The 19,159-nt window shown below is 39.0% G+C and overlaps 1 protein-coding gene across 1 annotated transcript; it reads right to left on the reverse strand.

The window, feature by feature from the left end:
• Positions 1-2,173: 2,173 nt before the first annotated feature.
• On the reverse strand, positions 2,174-18,832 carry LOC132873820 (M-phase phosphoprotein 6-like). The gene is made up of 5 exons (XM_060909623.1): positions 18,590-18,832; positions 18,139-18,251; positions 3,115-3,205; positions 2,907-3,016; positions 2,174-2,812 (listed from the first exon to the last, which is right to left on the reverse strand). The coding sequence occupies exons 1-5, from the start codon at positions 18,638-18,640 to the stop codon at positions 2,671-2,673; spliced, it is 507 nt and encodes a 168-aa protein (XP_060765606.1). The 5' UTR covers positions 18,641-18,832; the 3' UTR covers positions 2,174-2,670.
• Between the last annotated feature and the right edge of the window lie 327 nt (positions 18,833-19,159).

A 19,159-nucleotide genomic window follows, 5' to 3' on the forward strand; every position in this document is an offset into this window, starting at 1 on the left:
TCGAGCCCCGTGGCTGGCAAGGGCCTTTCTGTGTGGAGTTTTTTTCCATATGGCAGGGTGCATACATGTCAATTACCTGGGGAAGAAATGGCACCAGGATACACTATAGTAAGAAGGCAAGCTGGCAGAGGCAGTGTGATACTCTGGGCAATGTTCTGCTGGGAAATGTTGGGTCCTGGCATTCATGTTGATGTTATTTTGACACGTCCTACCAACGTGAACATTGTTGCAGACCAAGTACACTCCGTCATGGCAACAGTATTCCCTAATGGCAGTGGCCTCTTTCAACAGGATAACGTGCCCTGCCACACAGCAAACATTGTTCAGGAATGGTTTGAGGAACGTGACAAAATGTTAGGCCTCCAAATTCCCCAGATTTCAGTTTGACCAAGAATCTATGGAATGTGCTGAACAAACAAGTCAGCTCAATGGAGGACCCACCTCGCAATTTCCAGGATTTAAATGATCTGCTGCTAACATCTTGGTGCCAGCTACCAGAGCTCACCTTCAGAAGTCTCACTGAGACCATGCCTCGATAGGTCAGAGCTCTTTTGGTAGCACAAGGGGGACCTACACAATATTAGGCAGGTGTCCTGTGTGTATATATAGTGTCCAAATACATTAAGGCTCTAGTTAATGTGCATTTTCAGAATGAGGGCAGTCTGCAGGAAATCTATTGGGAAAAAAACCCCCCAAAACAACAGATTTAAATATTCTTCTGTCTCACTCTGTAACCACCCTGAAAATTAAAGCGAAAACATTAAAGGAAAAACTGCATCCCCCTGCCATTACATCTCCTGTTCTTACAAAAAGGGGTAAACCCACAGAAGACCACTCCGTGTTATTTACAGGACCCCCTAAAGTGAATGACGCATGAAATGGAATGACGAATGACAGGTAGTAAATTTGAACAATAAATGGTCCCTTGTCATTCAGATTCTTACAAATGGAATAACGATTGAAATCTTTAGTTTTAGACCTCCCTACACAGCAAAATCCCGTGTTGAATTAACACCCAGAGTGTTGATTTAACACCCTACTGTGTTTATATAGGTCCAACTGGACACAAATTAACTCTGAAAGTGTTAATTCAACACTGAGGAATTTGCTGTGTAGGATAAGATAAGTGGGTGCTTGGTGGGATATCAGCTTTTACAAATGGAATGACAGGGTTTCTATATGTATTGACTTACTTTGAGCTAATGTTGTCAGTGATATCACCTTTTACAAATGGAATGATAAGGTTTCTAGGTGCCCTGTGATGACCTGGCGACTTGTCCAGGGTGTACCCCGCCTTTCGCCCGTAGTCAGCTGGGATAGGCTCCAGCTTGCCTGCGACCCTGTAGAAGGATAAAGCGGCTAGAGATAATGAGATGAGGTTTCTAGGTGGAATGACATACTTTGAGGCAATGTTATCACTGATATCAAATTAACAAATGGAATGACATTGTTTCTAGGGTTAGGGTTAGGTTATAGGTGATATCACTGATAACATTGCCTCAAAGTATGTCATTCCACCTAAAAACACTCATTCCATTTGTAAAAGGGGATATCACTGATAACATAACCTAAAAGTATGTCATTCCACTTAGAAACAATGTCATTCCATTTCATGAGCTGAAAGCATGTCATTCCACCTACATTTCAATCGTTATTCCATTTATAAGAATCTGAATGACAAGGGACCATTTATTGTTCAAATCACTAGCTGTCATTCGTCATTCCATTTCATGCGTCATTCACTTTAGGGAGTCCCGTTATTTACTTGCCTGGCACTAGAAAATAGATTCTGTATTTTGTGACCAAAATGCAGAGATGTGTATTTTGATCACAGTTCAAATACCTGACAGACAAAAATGAGCAGTCCAATAATACTCAAGGGCTGATCATAACTTTATAAAGTAAGCTGTGTTTATCCGTATGTGTTTAAAGGCGAGCACACACACACAAAAGAAGTTAAATGTTAATTTAACACTCCTTTTAAACCCAATTTGCAAAGAAACCGAAGGCAGCATCAGCATAGTGCTCTAGTTTCAGTCGACAGACTCAGGTTTTTGCTTCAAATTCTCTTTTTTTTTTTTAAATGGTAACAGCGCCACATACATTCTATCTGTAAACAAAACTACAATGCTTTCTTTTTCCTTGTAAAAGAATTGCATAAATAATCAAGCCATTTCGCTGGTCCATTTTACTGTCCAGAATCTATTTTCAGTTGTGTGCTATATTTAAAGGGTCAATAACAGCATCATGAAAAGGGATACACACATGATGTTTGCGTTACTGCCTAAAGACAAGAGAGTGCTTTGTGTTTTACTTTAACAGAAGATGATCCACACATGCTTGAGTAAAAGGTTTAGGTTACCATACTTTTCTCAGGACTGGAAATACCAGATTTAAATTCCACAGGTATTCCAGTTCTTGCACAAGAACCCTAAACTTCTCACAACTGGTCAAAAAAAAAAAAAATCTGGATGGCTAGGTCAATCTCACACAATGCACAAACTTTCATTTGAAAATAAGAATTTACATCTTCCATTTTTACTGCAATTTTACAGAACATTATTCACTGAATATAAAAACAGAGTCCAAAGTGTGTGCATATATCTTAAAACAAACAAAAAACACCGAACACGGCCACCACACACATTTTATAAAGCCTATAAATATGCCTCAGTCCTTAGGCTTTAAGAACACTTTCTTGGGTTGTGTCTCTACATCATCATGGTTGATGTCTTTCTCGTCATTCTTCGGAGACGTGTGGTCCCTTTTTTTGGCAAATCTTCTTTTCATGCTTTCAACCAAGCTTCCATATCTGTAAAAAATATGTTGGACGAGGTGCATGGTAAACAAAATTATTTTGATGGAACTACTCAAAACCATGTTACATATTTCTCTTGTACATATACCTCATGGCCATCTCCTCATCTGTAATATCTGTGTCCATTCGAGTTATATCCTTCTCCTCCTCCTCTTCATCCTCCTCTTCTTTGGGAGCATTCATCAAAACCATTAACTTCTACAGAGGATTCAATCAGATGGTAAAGAAGGCACTATAAATATCAGAAATTCGGAATAGATACTTAAAAGTAGGGAAAACAGATACACATAGATTACCTCAACTTCAGGATTGAATCCCTTAAATGACATTCTTCCATAAACCAAGTCTAAACATGGTACATAACTTCTTTCTTCAACAATGAAGCTTCTACATGAAAGATACAACAATTCAGTTAAGTCTTTATGTACAAAACAGCTGAGAAAGTGCTATTTAATGGCCAATACTTTCTATTAATATGAAAAATATATGAAAATCTTTGAAAATATACACTGCCTGGCCAAAAAAAAAAAAGTGTCATAATTTGGATTTAAATAAGCAAATACTTAAGAGCCTTTGATTAAATAATTACTGCAGTGATTAATGTTTCAGGCTGGAAAAAAATCTTTTAACCCTAAATGATGCAGTGAGTAGTTGCTCATCTTTCACAACCATATCAGAAGACGTATCCCGTGGTTGTGGAAAAGAAAACTATTTCAGAAGAGTCAAATTATTGGCCTGCACTGAGCAAAGAATACAACTACGGAGACTGCTGAAATGACCGGAATTGGGTTAAGAACTGTCCAAAGCATTATTAAAACCTGGAAGGATGGTGGTGAACAGTCAACTTTGCAGAAGAAATGTGGTTGGGGGGAAGAAAAAAGAAAAAAAAAAAAAAAAAAAAAAAACACTTGACTCAGTGCGTTTATATGCACATCCAAATCGAGCTACTGTCGGTAATCGAGCTAAGGGTCCCAGCAGGGGTGCCAGAGAAATCCAATCCTACATGCACACAAGGAAATCAAGCTATTGTGTGAGGTACATTGTGCACCCGAGCCACAGGTGGCGCTACACGCCCCATCGTGTTGGTACACTTCCGGTTGTCGTCATGAAGAGCTATTCAAGAGTATAAACAAAGTTATTCCGTGCTCAAGCTGTTAGGCTTGCTCTAACAGACTGTATGGCTACAGACTGTCCTGCGCAGACCACTGTTTTGTAAGACAACTTATTTTGCACAATTGTATATTTTTCTAAAGTCCATTTTTTGCTTACAATTTAACTTATGTCTTAATAAACACACAAAAAGTTCAATTGTTTTGTTTTTATTGACATTCTTCAGATGTTGGACACACACACACACACACACACACACACACACACACACACACACACAAATACAATGACTTGTTTATGTACACAATTCACAGCTATGCAACAGCTGTACAGATGTATTTGGTGATACAGTAAGTGAGCTAAATTTTAACAGTGCAAACAATGCCACAAAAAGAAAAGATGCCGTTGTCATGATTCGTTGTCATGCCGACCAAGGCTGTTGTATTTCCCGCTTGTGGTCTCGTCACTTCCGGAAGGGGCAGTGCTGAAGTAAGTAGCTGGACTACGTAGCTCGATAGGGTTTACATGCACTAAGTAGCTCGGCAAAAATCGCATAATCTAGGTCGTGTAGCTTGATTACGAGAAATCAAGTTCGGTTCGATTTCAGCCGAGCTAAGGTGTTTCCATGGCATTTAGAACTTCGATTTCAGTCAAGCAACGGCAGAAATTCGATTTTCTCTATGTGCATGTAAACGCACTGACTGACTGGCAGGCCTGGAAGTTCGTCATTTTAGGGGCAAGGCCACTTGGCCTTTTGTGCTGTCAATTTTTTGAAGGCACGAAGGCCAAAAGCCAGGGCACCAAGGCCATAAAATAAAACAATGATTTTAAGTTCACGTCTATAATGAATTTAATTTAAGGACTAATGACACTTCTCAGGAAGATTGGAGTCTCAGTCGAAACTATCAAGCAGGTAAAGAAACATCTCCTACACTATTATGTCTGAAGATAAGAAAATATTGAACACATCTAAACTTATCAATCCATCACTCACTTCAAAAATTGCAAAACTTAAACCTATATCCTCCCATAATTTTTGTTCAATTGACACCGAATGTGCAAGAGCATCTTCAGACTGTACTACTATGCAGATTTTTGATTAATCAAAATTGAGCCCGGAGTACATCAAAATGTTTGACTGTAAATGGAACATATACTAGCATGCAGGCTACTGATTAACCCATAAGAGCCCAGACCGATTTCTCAATCAAGGAAAATTATTAAGGAAATAAAATGAACTAAATAGACGACAAAGAAAAAACATTTCTGACCTTTTATTTTTTAAAATAGCACTTTCATGTCTCAAGATCTGAAATATTAAATTGCAAATTTGCAGAACACTGCAACACTATTACACTGTTAACCCCAAAGTTCATTCTATGCAAACAGTTTGAGTAAATTCCACTTTTAAAGATTAGTTTTATTGCATTACTTAAACAGTGTGAGTATATGAAGAGTATATGAGACAGTCATTGGGTGTACTCATTTTTGTAATTTAAACAAACTTAAACTATCACCTGAGGGTCACAGTTACACTTCGGTTAAACAGCAAAAAGAAACATACAATACTAGTAACAAAACAATGCTAACTGCATAGATTAAAAAAGTGGCTATGAACAAACAGCACATATCACATTACGGCAGGAACAAGCAGTAGTAACATCCATGACCTTACGCTTAAAGCTCGACAAAGGAAAAACTTGACAGCAAGCTAATCAGCATTTGTTAGCGGCTACAGTCAGTACTCGGCACGTTAAAAGTGGGTCAACATTGTAACGACATAGCGTTACTGCACAAGCAATGCTTATTTAACGGTAACAAACTTAAGCCCTATATGTTGAAATTCCTCTCTTATTCGTTCGTTGATTTATTACACAGTCTTACCTCAGTCAACTTCTTCCCTCCTTCTGTGAAAATTCAACGTCTCAGACGCGGACACAAGTGGGCGGGGGATGCATTTGATTAAGTCTCCTGGTTGGCTGGTGATAGATCGGTGTCATTATAGCACGTCGGAGCGGTTCATGCAAGGCTCGAGCCCGATCCACCACTGATGAGTTGGCCAATAAGAATCCAGAATGTCATCAAAAGACGTATTTTTTTTCTCAATAGACGCAGGTGATGTTAAAGCCTATTGGCAGTCACGAGGCAGACTATAAAACCGCAGGGCATCAAGGCCACTGTGGCCTTACGGCAGATATTTTTTCCAAGGGCACAAGGCCAAATTGAGAGGGCACGAGGGCCATGGCCCTTGTGGGCCTCGTGAAATTCCTGCCCTGCTGACTGGGATCGGAGATTACCTGAATGCTTGGTGACGCTCAATCGTATAAAATTGCCAGTACAAATCGTGCCTGTGTTTAACAGTGAAAGTAAGAGCATTTCCACATGCACAATTCAACGAGAACTCACAGGATTGAGACCAAACAGCTGTGTGGCCATAAGAAAACCACTTGTTACGAAGAGTAGAGGAAGGAAAGGCTTCAATTTGCTAGGGAGCATAAAGATTAGACTCTAGAGCAATGGAAAAAGGTCATGTGGTCTGATGAGTCCAGATGTACCCTATTTCTGAGTGATGGGTGTGTCAGGGTAAGAAGGGTAGTGCGTGAAGTGCCTAGAAGCCACTGTACAAGCCTCTGGAGGCAGTCTTACAGGGTATCTGCACATTTTTCAAGTACAAATTTAAAGACTTTTAAGACCTTTTCAAGACCTCTAAATGGAAAAATTAAGACTGTACCATGGCAAAGAAAATGATAAATACGACAACTTAAAACTGTTTTCTGCAATATTTTTTTTTTTACTAACTTTAAGAAGAATGCACACAATTGGTGAACAACAGGGTGCATCAATGGCAACTGTTAGACACGCAAACAGCTGAAGCAAAGTCGTGTGTTTTGGGCCTGCAGAACTACTGTAGCAGCAAGGAGAAGACTGGGGTTTACTGGAGAAAACACCATGAATCATTTCAAAAACGAAAACAATAAACGGCAAGTAGAACCAGCTGAACAACCTTAGCCGGCATTATTTAAAGGTGGGGTACGAGATTTTGGAATAACGGTTCCCGCAAGCCATATTTTGAAAAGAACCACGCCCGCCCTCGCCATGCTCCCACCCCCCGCGTCTCCACCCCTCCTCCCCCTTATAAAGCCTGAGAAAGTCCGGCTTTATAATGGGTGTCTATTGCGTTACACACCAGTGGAGCTCGTTAAGTTAGAGTGTAGAGAGCTTGGAAAAATAGCTCAAACTTTCTCATTTAAACTGTGTTTTCAGCCCCAATTTTCACTCCACACACAATTTTCTCAAAAGTAGTAGCCACACTTGTCCTGGTTCACACAATGTATCTACCTACACGATAGGACTTGCAGTTTTTGAATGAGAAGCCTGAAAGTGAGGAGGAGAGGAGAGGACAGCCGTGCAGCCACATAGACTGCCATTATAAACTTGGCAGAGGGGCGGCACGGTGGTGTAGTGGTTAGCGCTGTCGCCTCACAGCAAGAAGGTCCTGGGTTCGAGCCCCGTGGCCGGCAAGGGCCTTTCTGTGTGGAGTTTGCATATTCTCCCTGTGTCCGCGTGGGTTTCCTCCGGGTGCTCCGGTTTCCCCCAAGTCAAAGACATGCAGGTTAGGTTAACTGGTGACTCTAAATTGACCGTAGGTGTGAATGTGAGTGTGAATGGTTGTCTGTGTCTATGTGTCAGCCCTGTGATGACCTGGCGACTTGTCCAGGGTGTACCCCGCCTTTCGCCCGTAGCCAGCTGGGATAGGCTCCAGCTTGCCTGCGACCCTGTAGAAGGATAAAGCGGCTAGAGATGAGATGAGATAAACTTGGCAGAAAAGTCACTTGTTTTTAACTCGCTCTAGTGACCTCATTTTTTACACTACAGACAAATTTACATCAGTGTGTTCAGGAGAGCCTTGTGGCACTCACTGTGAAATAATTTTGTGAATATCTCCTTCCATTTTTGTGTAAATCCCCGTTGTTTGGAGGGAGCGCACTGAGAAAATCCTGCGCTTTCTGTGTGACACTCTGCTCGCAGCGCGTGGGTTGGGGGAGGGGCTGCTCGCGCTCTCTCTCACACACACACACACACACACACACACACAAGGGACGGGCTGCTCGCGGGCTTCAGTCTGATTGACGTGTCAGTATCCAATCATTTTGAGGTGGTACCTCGATAGGATTTGATGGTATAGTTAGTTTTTTTTTTTTTTTTTTTCTTTTTTATCAGACATCTTTAGATGTCTGATAAAAAAGGAAAAAAAAAAAAAAACTAACTATATTTAATATAAGACATAATGAACGTAATCGAAAGAGGATTTGATGGTGTTTTTCCTTTATTTTACACTGTAGACTGGATTAAAATATTTCGTTTTTGGGTCAAACCTTCTATGGACCCTTTTCACGTGACGTCACGACAAACGCGGCCGCCATTTTGGACGTGTACTACCAGTAGTTTACCGCAGCCAGCATTGAGGAACGGCAGCAAAGAAAGTGTTTATTTTCAGCAAGACTTCCATCATGCCACTATATTGTTGTGCACTTGGATGTAGTAACCATCAACAAACAAGGCAAGGGTTATCATTTTATCGGATCCCGGTAGATGCTGACCGATGGAGAAGATGGATAGCGGCATACCAACGCTTGTGTAGTGACCACTTTGTTGGAGGTAAGACGAATAAAATTAGCCAGAAAAGGCATTACATTGCTGTTAACATTCCATTCTAGTTTACTGTAATTATGATCTGGCAGCTATTTACACCGGATCCAGTGTAAATAGCCGCCGGAGCCGGCGCCCGAGGTTCCGGAGCGCACTCGCTCGCGGCCCGGCCGGACGTTGGCTCCGGCAGCTATTTACACTGGATCCGGTGTAAATAGCTGCCAGATCATAATTACAGTAAACTAGTAAATACAGTTTTCGGCATCTCGCTCCTTTTTCTTTTATGTTTGTCGCCTTCCTCGCATTCAAACCGATTTGAGCCGAAGTCCACTACATGTCCAAAATGGCGGTCGCGTTTATGAAGGTCACGTGACTGAAAAGGGTCCATAGTACTGCTTGCAACATGGGTGTGAGGAGCTTTTCAAGCAATATGGTAAAAAATACTCCTGAAAAAAATCTCATACCCCACCTTTAAATCCCCAAAGATTATCTTTGATGATGTGTGAGTTTGTGTCCGACAGCAAAATCAGTCTGAGTGTCGTACAGTATACAGCTGGCTGAGGAAGTTCTCGAGTATCTTCTGCATTATAGCAGGTAACAGCATAAACCTGTTTATGCAGTCATACAATCATCAGAGCGTTACATTAAACACAGAAAAACAACTGTCACCTTTCATAACCATTATCAATATTAATCAACGTGTTGTAATAACTGTAAACTAATTATCATCAGTGCAATTATATCAATGTTCATTATTCAAAAATAATCATTAATTATCTATAATCCATGAATAATTTTGTGTTATTACTACTACTACTACTAATAATAATAATAACTACTTTTTTAATAATATTTAAAAAATTAACTCAATTTTATAACATTTTAATAATCACTACTTATTAGCTATATTAATTAATAATAGAGTAGCAATTATAATTCAGTATTATTAATTACTACTTAATAAGCAGTGATTATCAAAATGTAATTTAATAATAAGTAGTAATTATCATCAACTACTAAATTATACTAATAAATAAGTAGTGATTATTAAAATGCTATAAAATTGAGTTATAAGATTAGTTAAAATTATTATTAAAAAAGTAATTATTATTATTAGTAGTGATACAAACAATTATTCATGGATTATAGATAATTTGTTTTTAATAGTGAACATTGATATAACAATTGAACTAATAATAATAATAATAATAATAATAATAATAACAACAACAAGTATTACTAGTATTATTATTATTATTATTAGTAGTAGTAGTAGTATAGTTATTTTATATCAATGTTCACTATTTAAAAAAAAAAACTATAATCCATGAGTATTTTTTTGTATTCTACCAATTACTACGTTTTAATAATTATTTGTAATAATTTTTAATAACTTAATTTTATAACATTTAATAATCCCTAGTACTTATTAGTCACTAATTCATAAGTAGTAATGATTAATAATAAATTACTATTACTACTAATTATTATTAGTGGTTGTTAATATTATTCTTATTATTATATTAAAAACACTGTTGTAGACAATAAGTAAAAGCTAAAAAACTTTTTGTACAAATTATTTATATTGTAGTATATTTAGAATTATTGTATTTTCTGGAGTTCTTTTTAATTGAGTTTTGAAATAAAGGTTGTTTATATATTTATATTAAACTTAGTACAATAAACAATGTTAATTATGTAAAAAAAATGATGCTAAATCATTATTATTAGTAGTATTTCCTATAAGCCCCATTTTCCACCTGACTCTTGTGCGCATGCGCGAACCCCCCTGCATTTCACTCCGGAGCGCTTGACCTCTAACACGCGCGCGCCTCATGTCCGTGAAAAGCCAGTTTCCCAGTCCGCCGTGTCCCCAGTGCTGCGTTACCGTCTTTAAACACATTTGTGAAATCCAGCGCTTTTTATCGCAAACAAGTCTTCTCCTTATTTTGGGGGTATTTGTCATCCCCCAACCACTTGTCGTTAAACAGACATCTTCCCATAATTATCAATGCTTTCTAGCGCCCACGTAAGCTACCTGCGCATCTCTCACTCTCCACAACCACCGCAACACACCACACTGCCTCCAGTAGCCTCCTAACGTTAGCTCTTGATCTACAGAATGCACAGAACCAATGCTGCCCCCAAAAGGTACGCTGGTCACTTTTAAAATTATGGTTAAAAAAAAATACCCCAAACCGGATGGAGACATTTCACTCATTCGGTCCAATATTAAATTTAATACCTCCCTTTCGAAAATTCCAGTCATTCCAAACAATTTAAGACGTTTTTAGGCCTTGAAAACCGAAAGTTGTATTTAAGACTTAAGACTTTTTAAGGACCCGCGGGAACCCGGTGTTATGATCTGGGGTTGCTTCAGTTGGTCAGGTCGAGGCTCAGAAATGTTATGGGGCAATAAAATGAAGTCAGCTGATGACCTGAACGTACTGAATGACCAGGGTATCACATCAATGGATTTTTCTTTCCTGATGGCACGAGCATAAAATTAGGACTCCAATTTTGTGGTTCAGGAAGCATGAGGAATCATTTTCACACATGAATTGGCCACCACAGAGTCCTGACCTTAACCCCATTGAAAGTCTTTGGGGTGTGCTGGAGAAGACTTTACAGAATGGTTTGATGCTACTGTCATTAAGACAAGATCTTGGTGAAACATTCATGCAGCTCTGGATGGGAAAAAAAAAAAAGTGATGTTGCATAAAGTTGTTGAAACAATGCCATGGTGAATGTGCACCATAATCAAAGCTAAAGGCGGTCCAATGAAATATTAATGTGTGTGACTTTTTTTTTTTTTTGGGCTGGGCAGTGTACTAGCAGAGAGAGATTTGTTATTTGATATAACGGTAAATCACAAATACAAACTTCATACATATCCTAAAAATATATTGAACACCACAAGGTGATAATTCACTTTGTAATGAGCTTGTCGCAGTTAAGTGGTTCTCCATGTTGATGCCCATGATCCTTTCTTTTAAAAAGTTCTATAATCATTCAAGTTAGTGATGTTTTCTCTCTTCCTGATGATTTTCTCAATCAAGATCTCATCAATAAAGGTCAGAGACCCCACTGACTCGAACCTCATACTTTCAATCTATAACGTTAATGCACTTCATCTCTAAACTGTGATTTTGCACATTTCATGGTCATGCCATACATCTTCATTCTGTTAACTTTTATTGCACATTCCGGCACACACTGTACAGCTTGGCTATTTATTTAACCCATTCATGTCATGACTCTTCATTATGCAACCTATTATTGCACATTCCAGGACACAATGTGCAGCTTGGGCTTCAAAACAACCCATGCACATACTCCTTAAATATGTCCACTTTTCAAATTTGTACATTTTAGGCTCTTCTTATTCTTTATTCTATGTATATAACTGCTTTCGTCTTTGCTAAATTCTCTATCTTAACTGTTCAAGCAACAATCACCAAAGCAAATTCCTTGTATGTGAGAACAGACTTGGCAATAAACTTGACTCTGATATATGTATTCAACCCTTTGTCTTCTTACGGTATTTCAACTGGCAAACTAAACTTTAGAGCAGTGTTTCCCAACCTTTCTTGAGCCACGGCACATATTTTACATTAGAAAAATCCCACGGCACACCACCAAACAAAAAAGTATATATAATGAAATATAAATGATCATCTAGTCTCAATTTACTCACAATTTACTTACTCATTGTGAAACCTGGGCCTGTTTAGTCGAACACAAAACTGAGATACGGTACTTGCAGGAATTGAAGAAAAGACATACACAAAGATCTTCCTGAACTGCTCTGAGTGTCTCTTTTTTTTTTTTTAAGTTTTTTTTAGCAGTCATGCTTGAAAAGCCCAGCTCGCATAGATAGGTTGTGGAAAATGGGAGCAGAGCTGAAAGAGCTCTGCTTGCCAGAATGGTGAACTCCTTGGCAGCAGTCAGCCAAAAACTGTCCAAAGGTAGATCAGCAAAGCTCAGCTTAAAACCATGATTTTGTCTCAGTACAGTTATTTCCTCCTGCACTGTTGGACAGCTTTTTCCCCCTCACACACCAAGCATAATGGAGTCGGCTCGGTTGGTTCCCCAGTAAAAGTAAATCCAAAGGAAAGATAACTTTTGTTGTATTGTCTTGAGCTCACCTTTTTTTGCTTTCTTCTAACCATTACTCATACTAGGGCCTTCATCTGGGTCAGAATTTTCCCCAGGACCCAGTTTGGATTGTGCACTTTTTCTTTTCAAATATTTATCCATCGCTATCACTGCTGTCACACCTGAAGCATTACTAATTCTATTGTTTGAATGGCAACAGATACAGTGGTGCTTGAAAGTTTGTGAACCCTTTAGAATTTTCTATATTTCTGCATAAATATGACCTAAAACATCATCAGATTTTCACACAAGTCCTAAAAGTAGATAAAGAGAACCCAGTTAAACAAATGAGACAAAAATATTATACTTGGTCATTTATTTATTGAGGAAAATTATCCAATATTCCATATCTGTGAGTGGCAAAAGTATGTGAACCTTTGCTTTCAGTATCTGGTGTGACCCCCTTGCGCAGCAATAACTGCAACTAAACGTTTCCGGTAACTGTTGATCAGTCCTGCACACCGGCTTGGAGGAATTTTAGCCCATTCCTCCGTACAGAACAGCTTCAACTCTGGGATGTTGGTGGGTTTCCTCACATGAACTGCTCGCTTCAGGTCCTTCCACAACATTTCAATTGGATTAAGGTCAGGACTTTAACTTGGCCATTCCAAAACATTAACTTTATTCTTCTTTAACCATTCTTTGGTAGAATGACTTGTGTGCTTAGGGTCGTTGTTTTGCTGCATGACCCACATGGACAGATTCATGGACAGATGTCCTGACATTTTCCTTTAGAATTGGCTGGTATAATTCAGAACTCATTGTTCCATCAATGATGGCAAGCCGTCCTGGCCCAGATGCAGCAAAACAGGCCCAAACCATGATACTACCAACACCATGTTTCACAGTTGAGATAAGGTTCTTATGCTGGAATGCAGTCTTTTCCTTCTCCTAACATAACGCTTCTCATTTAAACCAAAAAGTTCTATTTTGGCCTCATCCATCCACAAAACATTTTTCCAATAGCCTTCTGGCTTGTCCACGTGATCTTTAGCAAACTGCAGATGAGCAGCAATGTTCTTTTTGGAGAGCAGTGGCTTTCTCCTTGCAACCCTGCCATGCACACCATTGTTGTTCAGTGTTCTACTGATGGTAGACTCATGAACATTAGCCAATGTGAGAGAGGCCTTCAGTTGCTTAGAAGTTACCCTGGGGTCCTTTGTGACCTCTCCGACTATTACACGCCTTGCTCTTGGAGTGATCTTTGTTGGCCGACCACTCCTGGGGAGGGTAACAATGGTCTTGAATTTCCTCCATTTGTACACAATCTGTCTGACTGTGAATTGGTGGAGTCCAAACTCTTTAGAGATGGATTTGTAACCTTTTCCAGCCTGATGAGCAACAGCAATGCCTTTTCTGAGGTCCTCAGAAATCTCCTTTGTTCGTGCCATGATACACTTCCACAAACATGTGTTGTGAAGATCAGACTTTGATAGATCCCTGTTCTTTAAATAAAACAGGGTGCCCACTCACACCTGATTGTCATCCCATTGATTGGAAACACCTGACTCTAATTTCACCTCCAAATTAACTGCTAATCCTAGGAGGTTCACATACTTTTGCCACTCACAGATATGTAATATTGGATAATTTTCCTCAATAAATAAATGACCAAGTATAATATTTTTGTCTCATTTGTTTAACTGGGTTCTCTTTATCTACTTTTAGGACTTGTGTGAAAATCTGATGATGTTTTAGGTCATATTTATGCAGAAATATAGAAAATTCTAAAGGGTTCACAAACTTTCAAGCACCACTGTAGATAACACAGGTTAATTAGCTACCTGCTGCCATCTAGTGGAAGAGTGTTTAATTGTTCTGCCTGTCACTATAGGTCGCTGGCATAGACAAACTAAGACAAATTATTTGCAGTAAATAAATAATTTTCTGACCAATTAAGTGAAATTGGATAATTTCCCATGGTACACCTGATGATCTCTCACGGCACACTGATGTGTCGCGGCACAGTGGTTGGGAATTACTGGTATAGGTAATCGTATGGGGCCGAGTAAAATTAAGGATTAATTTCACGAGTGATCTCGAAGTTTTGAAAATAGCCCTCATCGCGAAGTGAGGAGGGCAATTTCAAAACTTTGAAATCATGAGTGAAATTGATCCTTAATTTTACGAGGAACCATATGATTACTTGTTAATAATACATAGAGCCAAATTACTCAATTCTGACACGACACGAGGACCGCATTTCCACAGAATATCTTGTTGTTTCGTCAGGCTTTTGGACTTGTTTGGCTTTTTACCCATTCCAACGAACTAGCCAATAGCATTTCAGAAATACAGCCCCGTGTTAAGGAAAAAAAGCCCTCCTTGATTGACCAATCAGAATTGAGCAATTTGGCCCTATGTCCTATAACTGAACCAATCAGGGCGTAAGACTATCTTGCACGTTTGAATCAGTTTCTAAAGCGTCTTTCATCATGACACAGCGACACGACACGAGGATTTTGAAAGTGGTTTACAAAATTTTATTGGAACTTCTTTAGAAAACAATTTCAAACTTCGAAATCACGAGTGAAATTGATCCTTAATTTTACGAGGAACCATACGATTACTTGTTTATAATATACAGGGCCAAATTCATACTTTGGAAGCCATTCAAGTTCACAACACTTGTCATTCACGTTTTCTGAACCAATCTTGCACGTTTGAATCAGTTTCTAAAGCATCTTTCATCAGGACACGGCGACATGACATGAGGATTTACATCTTTCAGGATTGATCCTGGATATTTCTCTCATCTTAGATGCCGATCCAATGCTGCCTGCAGTACTTTGAGAGTCTGGTTCGTAGTTTTCCCCCCCATTTTCTTTCAGGATTCGTGCAGGATTTTTGTGAAGACATTCAAGGACATTTCAAGGAGTATTCAAGGACCAAAATCAAAATTTTCAAGGACCACATCACGATAGGTACAATCAGGATAATGAACATTTGATTGAACTTTTGAATGAGGAAAACTGGAGTTTTGGGTTGCAAAAACCTTTCCAAAATACTCCACAACCAGTTTCACAACCATGATATCGACATAGTTTGTGTTTATATTTAGTATTCTTTGCTTTTTGAGGTGTTTAGTTTTGGAATTTACAATCGTTAAAGTCACTCATGGTTCGAAGCTTGGTAGCCGAGCCTTTTGTTTCGTTTGTTATTAGAAAAAAGCATGGCCTTTGCATGGGTGTTACATTTAATTCGTTTCTTTTATTTTCGCTTGTTATATTTTAAAACAGATTTCGAAAACAATCGTTAGAAACACTGTCACTGATATAATTGAAATCTGTTACATTTCAACAACAAATTTAAACATGGAAAACTTTCTAAAAAACTGTATACGGCAGAATATGTTTGCAACAAACTGCCTCTATGTTATAGCAATGTAACCACTGCAGCTAAGCGATTTGGTTCACTCAAAATTAAAAACATTAACGCTTGGGCTTCTTCTTTAGCTCCTCAATTTTGTCGTTTAGCTCATTAGCATCGAGTTCCATATCCTTTATTGTCCTTTTGAAGCTGTTTGCTTTCGTGACATGCACTATCTTGCGTTCTTGTTCTGCTAGTTCCATCAGCTTGTCAACACTCTCTTTCAGTTGAGATTAATCTTCTAGTATACGTCTCCTTGTTTGCATAGCGAAAATTTCATCACTGACATCCTTGTTCATGCGCTCTCTCTCTCCTTTTGCACGCCTTTCTCTCTCTCCTTGTGCACGCCTGCACGCCCAAGAGGAGAATTCAATATGGCGCCAGAGAACCAAAGCGCATGTGCGAAAACACAGGAAGCCCAGAGTGTTCATTTTAAATGACAATTGTGTCATCGTTTTTCTATATTGATTTCACTTCATTTCTCTAATTTTTCTTTTAATTTCTCATTCTCATTATCTCTAGCCGCTTTATCCTGTTCTACAGGGTCGCAGGCAAGCTGGAGCCTATCCCAGCTGACTACGGGCGAAAGGCGGGGTACACCCTGGACAAGTCGCCAGGTCATCACAGGGCTGACACATAGACACAGACAACCATTCACACTCACATTCACACCTACGCTCAATTTAGAGTCACCAGTTAACCTAACCTGCATGTCTTTGGACTGTGGGGGAAACCGGAGCACCCGGAGGAAACCCACGCGGACACGGGGAGAACATGCAAACTCCGCACAGAAAGGCCCTCGCCGGCCACGGGGCTTGAACCCGGACCTTCTTGCTGTGAGGCGACAGCGCTAACCACTACACCACCGTGCCGCCACCTTTTTAAATTTAATTTTTTAATTACACCTAAATACACAGGAAGAATTTAAGTTTTTTTTTTCAAAGAGTATTTACAATTTTCAAGGAGTTTCAAGTGCCCTTGAAATGAGTTTTCAAATTCCAGCACTTTTCAAGGAGTTCAAGGACCTGCACGAGCCCTGTCTTTCCTCACTTCTGCATAAAACTGCGATAGCACCTTGTCTAACTCACAGCATTCATATGCCACTAGAGAGGTGTTTATTTGTATTTCTGCGGCCCATTTCTTAAACACGGAAAGCCAAAAATTCATACTTTTTTTGTATTAATTTTCGCTTGCAGATCTCAATTGGTTTATCATTTCTCCGTCAAATATAGCGAAACGCAGCATTGCTGAGTCAGCAGAGTCAACCATTTTGACAAAATTTGCTAATTTTTGTAACCGTAACCAAGCAACAAACTAGCCAATAGCATTTCAGAAATACAGCCCGTGTTAAGGAAAAAAAGCCCTCCTTGACTGACCAATCAGAATTGAGTAAATTTGGCCCTATGTATTATAATTATTATTATTATTGACAGGGCTGGGATCAAACTACTCCAAGTTTTTTGGCACCCAAGAAATACGTACGGTGTCACGGTCTGATCGTGAGCTGGTATAAATTTACCATGCGCATACCGATTTTTTTTCCCAGTCAACTTCCGGGAAGTCTAAATTTACCATTTCTTGCTGCAATTTTGTACCGAGCATTTCAACACATTTGTGGACTAATAGAACGCAAATTGTGACTACAATTGTGAGATTTGATTATCAGTAGACAAGCTGTTGAATATGGATGAGGAAACAATCATTTCCCAGTCACAAAATTTAGATCAGCAAAACACACAGTCCAAAGAGGCATGAGACCAGCAAAAAAGAAAGATGATATTTTTACAATCTTTTTCAGATGTATAATGTGTAGATAATGTGTTTTTGTATTGTGTGAATGGTTTGGATTGAATTTTATTAGTATATGTGTAAATAAAATTAATAAAGTTAATTTTATTAACTGGTAAATTCAGACCGTGACAACGGCTTCACCACCTCCTAAATCCCATTTTCCCCAGTATACCATAGACATAGTGTTGGTAGGAAATAGTAGTTACTTAAATCTTAACCACAGGAAGATTATAAACCCTTACTCTTTTGCTTTAAGTTCAGGCAGGTCCAAAACCCAATGTTCATCACTTATAATCCTCTTCTCTTCTTCCTCAAGTTGTTTCTTTGCCTCTACATCAAGTCCTCTTTGCATAAACTGTAGAGGAAAAAAAACAAAACACCCAAAACAACTTTGTTACTTCAGTGTGTAGTTAGATAATAAAACCCCCTAAATCAAAACCTGGAACATACACTGCATAGTTATTCCAACAAATTTGACCTTTCTGGAAACTTGATCTCAAATTGAGCAGGTAGGGGTATTTTACACTTTACCAGCAGTTAGATAATAAAACCCGACAAGATTAATTATAACGAGCTAATTACTGCTTCCGGACTTTGACTTTAAAACTCAGACATGACTCTCAGACACACGGTTTTTTTGTCGCAGTGCAAACTACAAATCCTCAACAACAATCCCAAACCAGCTTCACTTACCTTCATCCGTAATAGGTTTTTCGACAATTTCATTGAGCTGTCGTTTGGCATTGTATCGGGTTTTTATTAGAAAATTATTACCTATAATTTAAACAAAACGAAATTACCGACAACCTCTTACGATTTCTTATTTTTATTTTAAAGTGTATAGCTAACAGCATCAGATGAACATACTCCACGCGCACAAAAACACACTACGCATGCGCCTAAGACCCACTTAATCGCACAGTCGACTGTGCAGCGATTTTCTCTCTCTCTCTCGCTCTCTCTTCTTCTTCTTCTTCAGGAAATACTGGCGGGTTAGACACCATCCGGTGTATTACCGCCGCCTACAGGATATTACACGTCGTTGCAAGTTCATTCAGTCTCTTAGATTCTAGTGTATACTCCAGATGCTTTTAGAAATCTAACTAGACTTGAAGTGACTTTCGAATCCTTTAGCTGAAGCAGAGAGTTAAGGGATACAGTAGTAACACCAAGCTGAGATAATTCAATGACCAATATACGCCTAAATTCACAGTATAGCACACACTCTAATAAAACATGGGGAACTGTCTCAGGGACTCTGCA

Source organism: Neoarius graeffei, chromosome 2 (genome assembly GCF_027579695.1).
Source record: "Neoarius graeffei isolate fNeoGra1 chromosome 2, fNeoGra1.pri, whole genome shotgun sequence".
Classification (NCBI taxonomy): domain Eukaryota; kingdom Metazoa; phylum Chordata; class Actinopteri; order Siluriformes; family Ariidae; genus Neoarius; species Neoarius graeffei.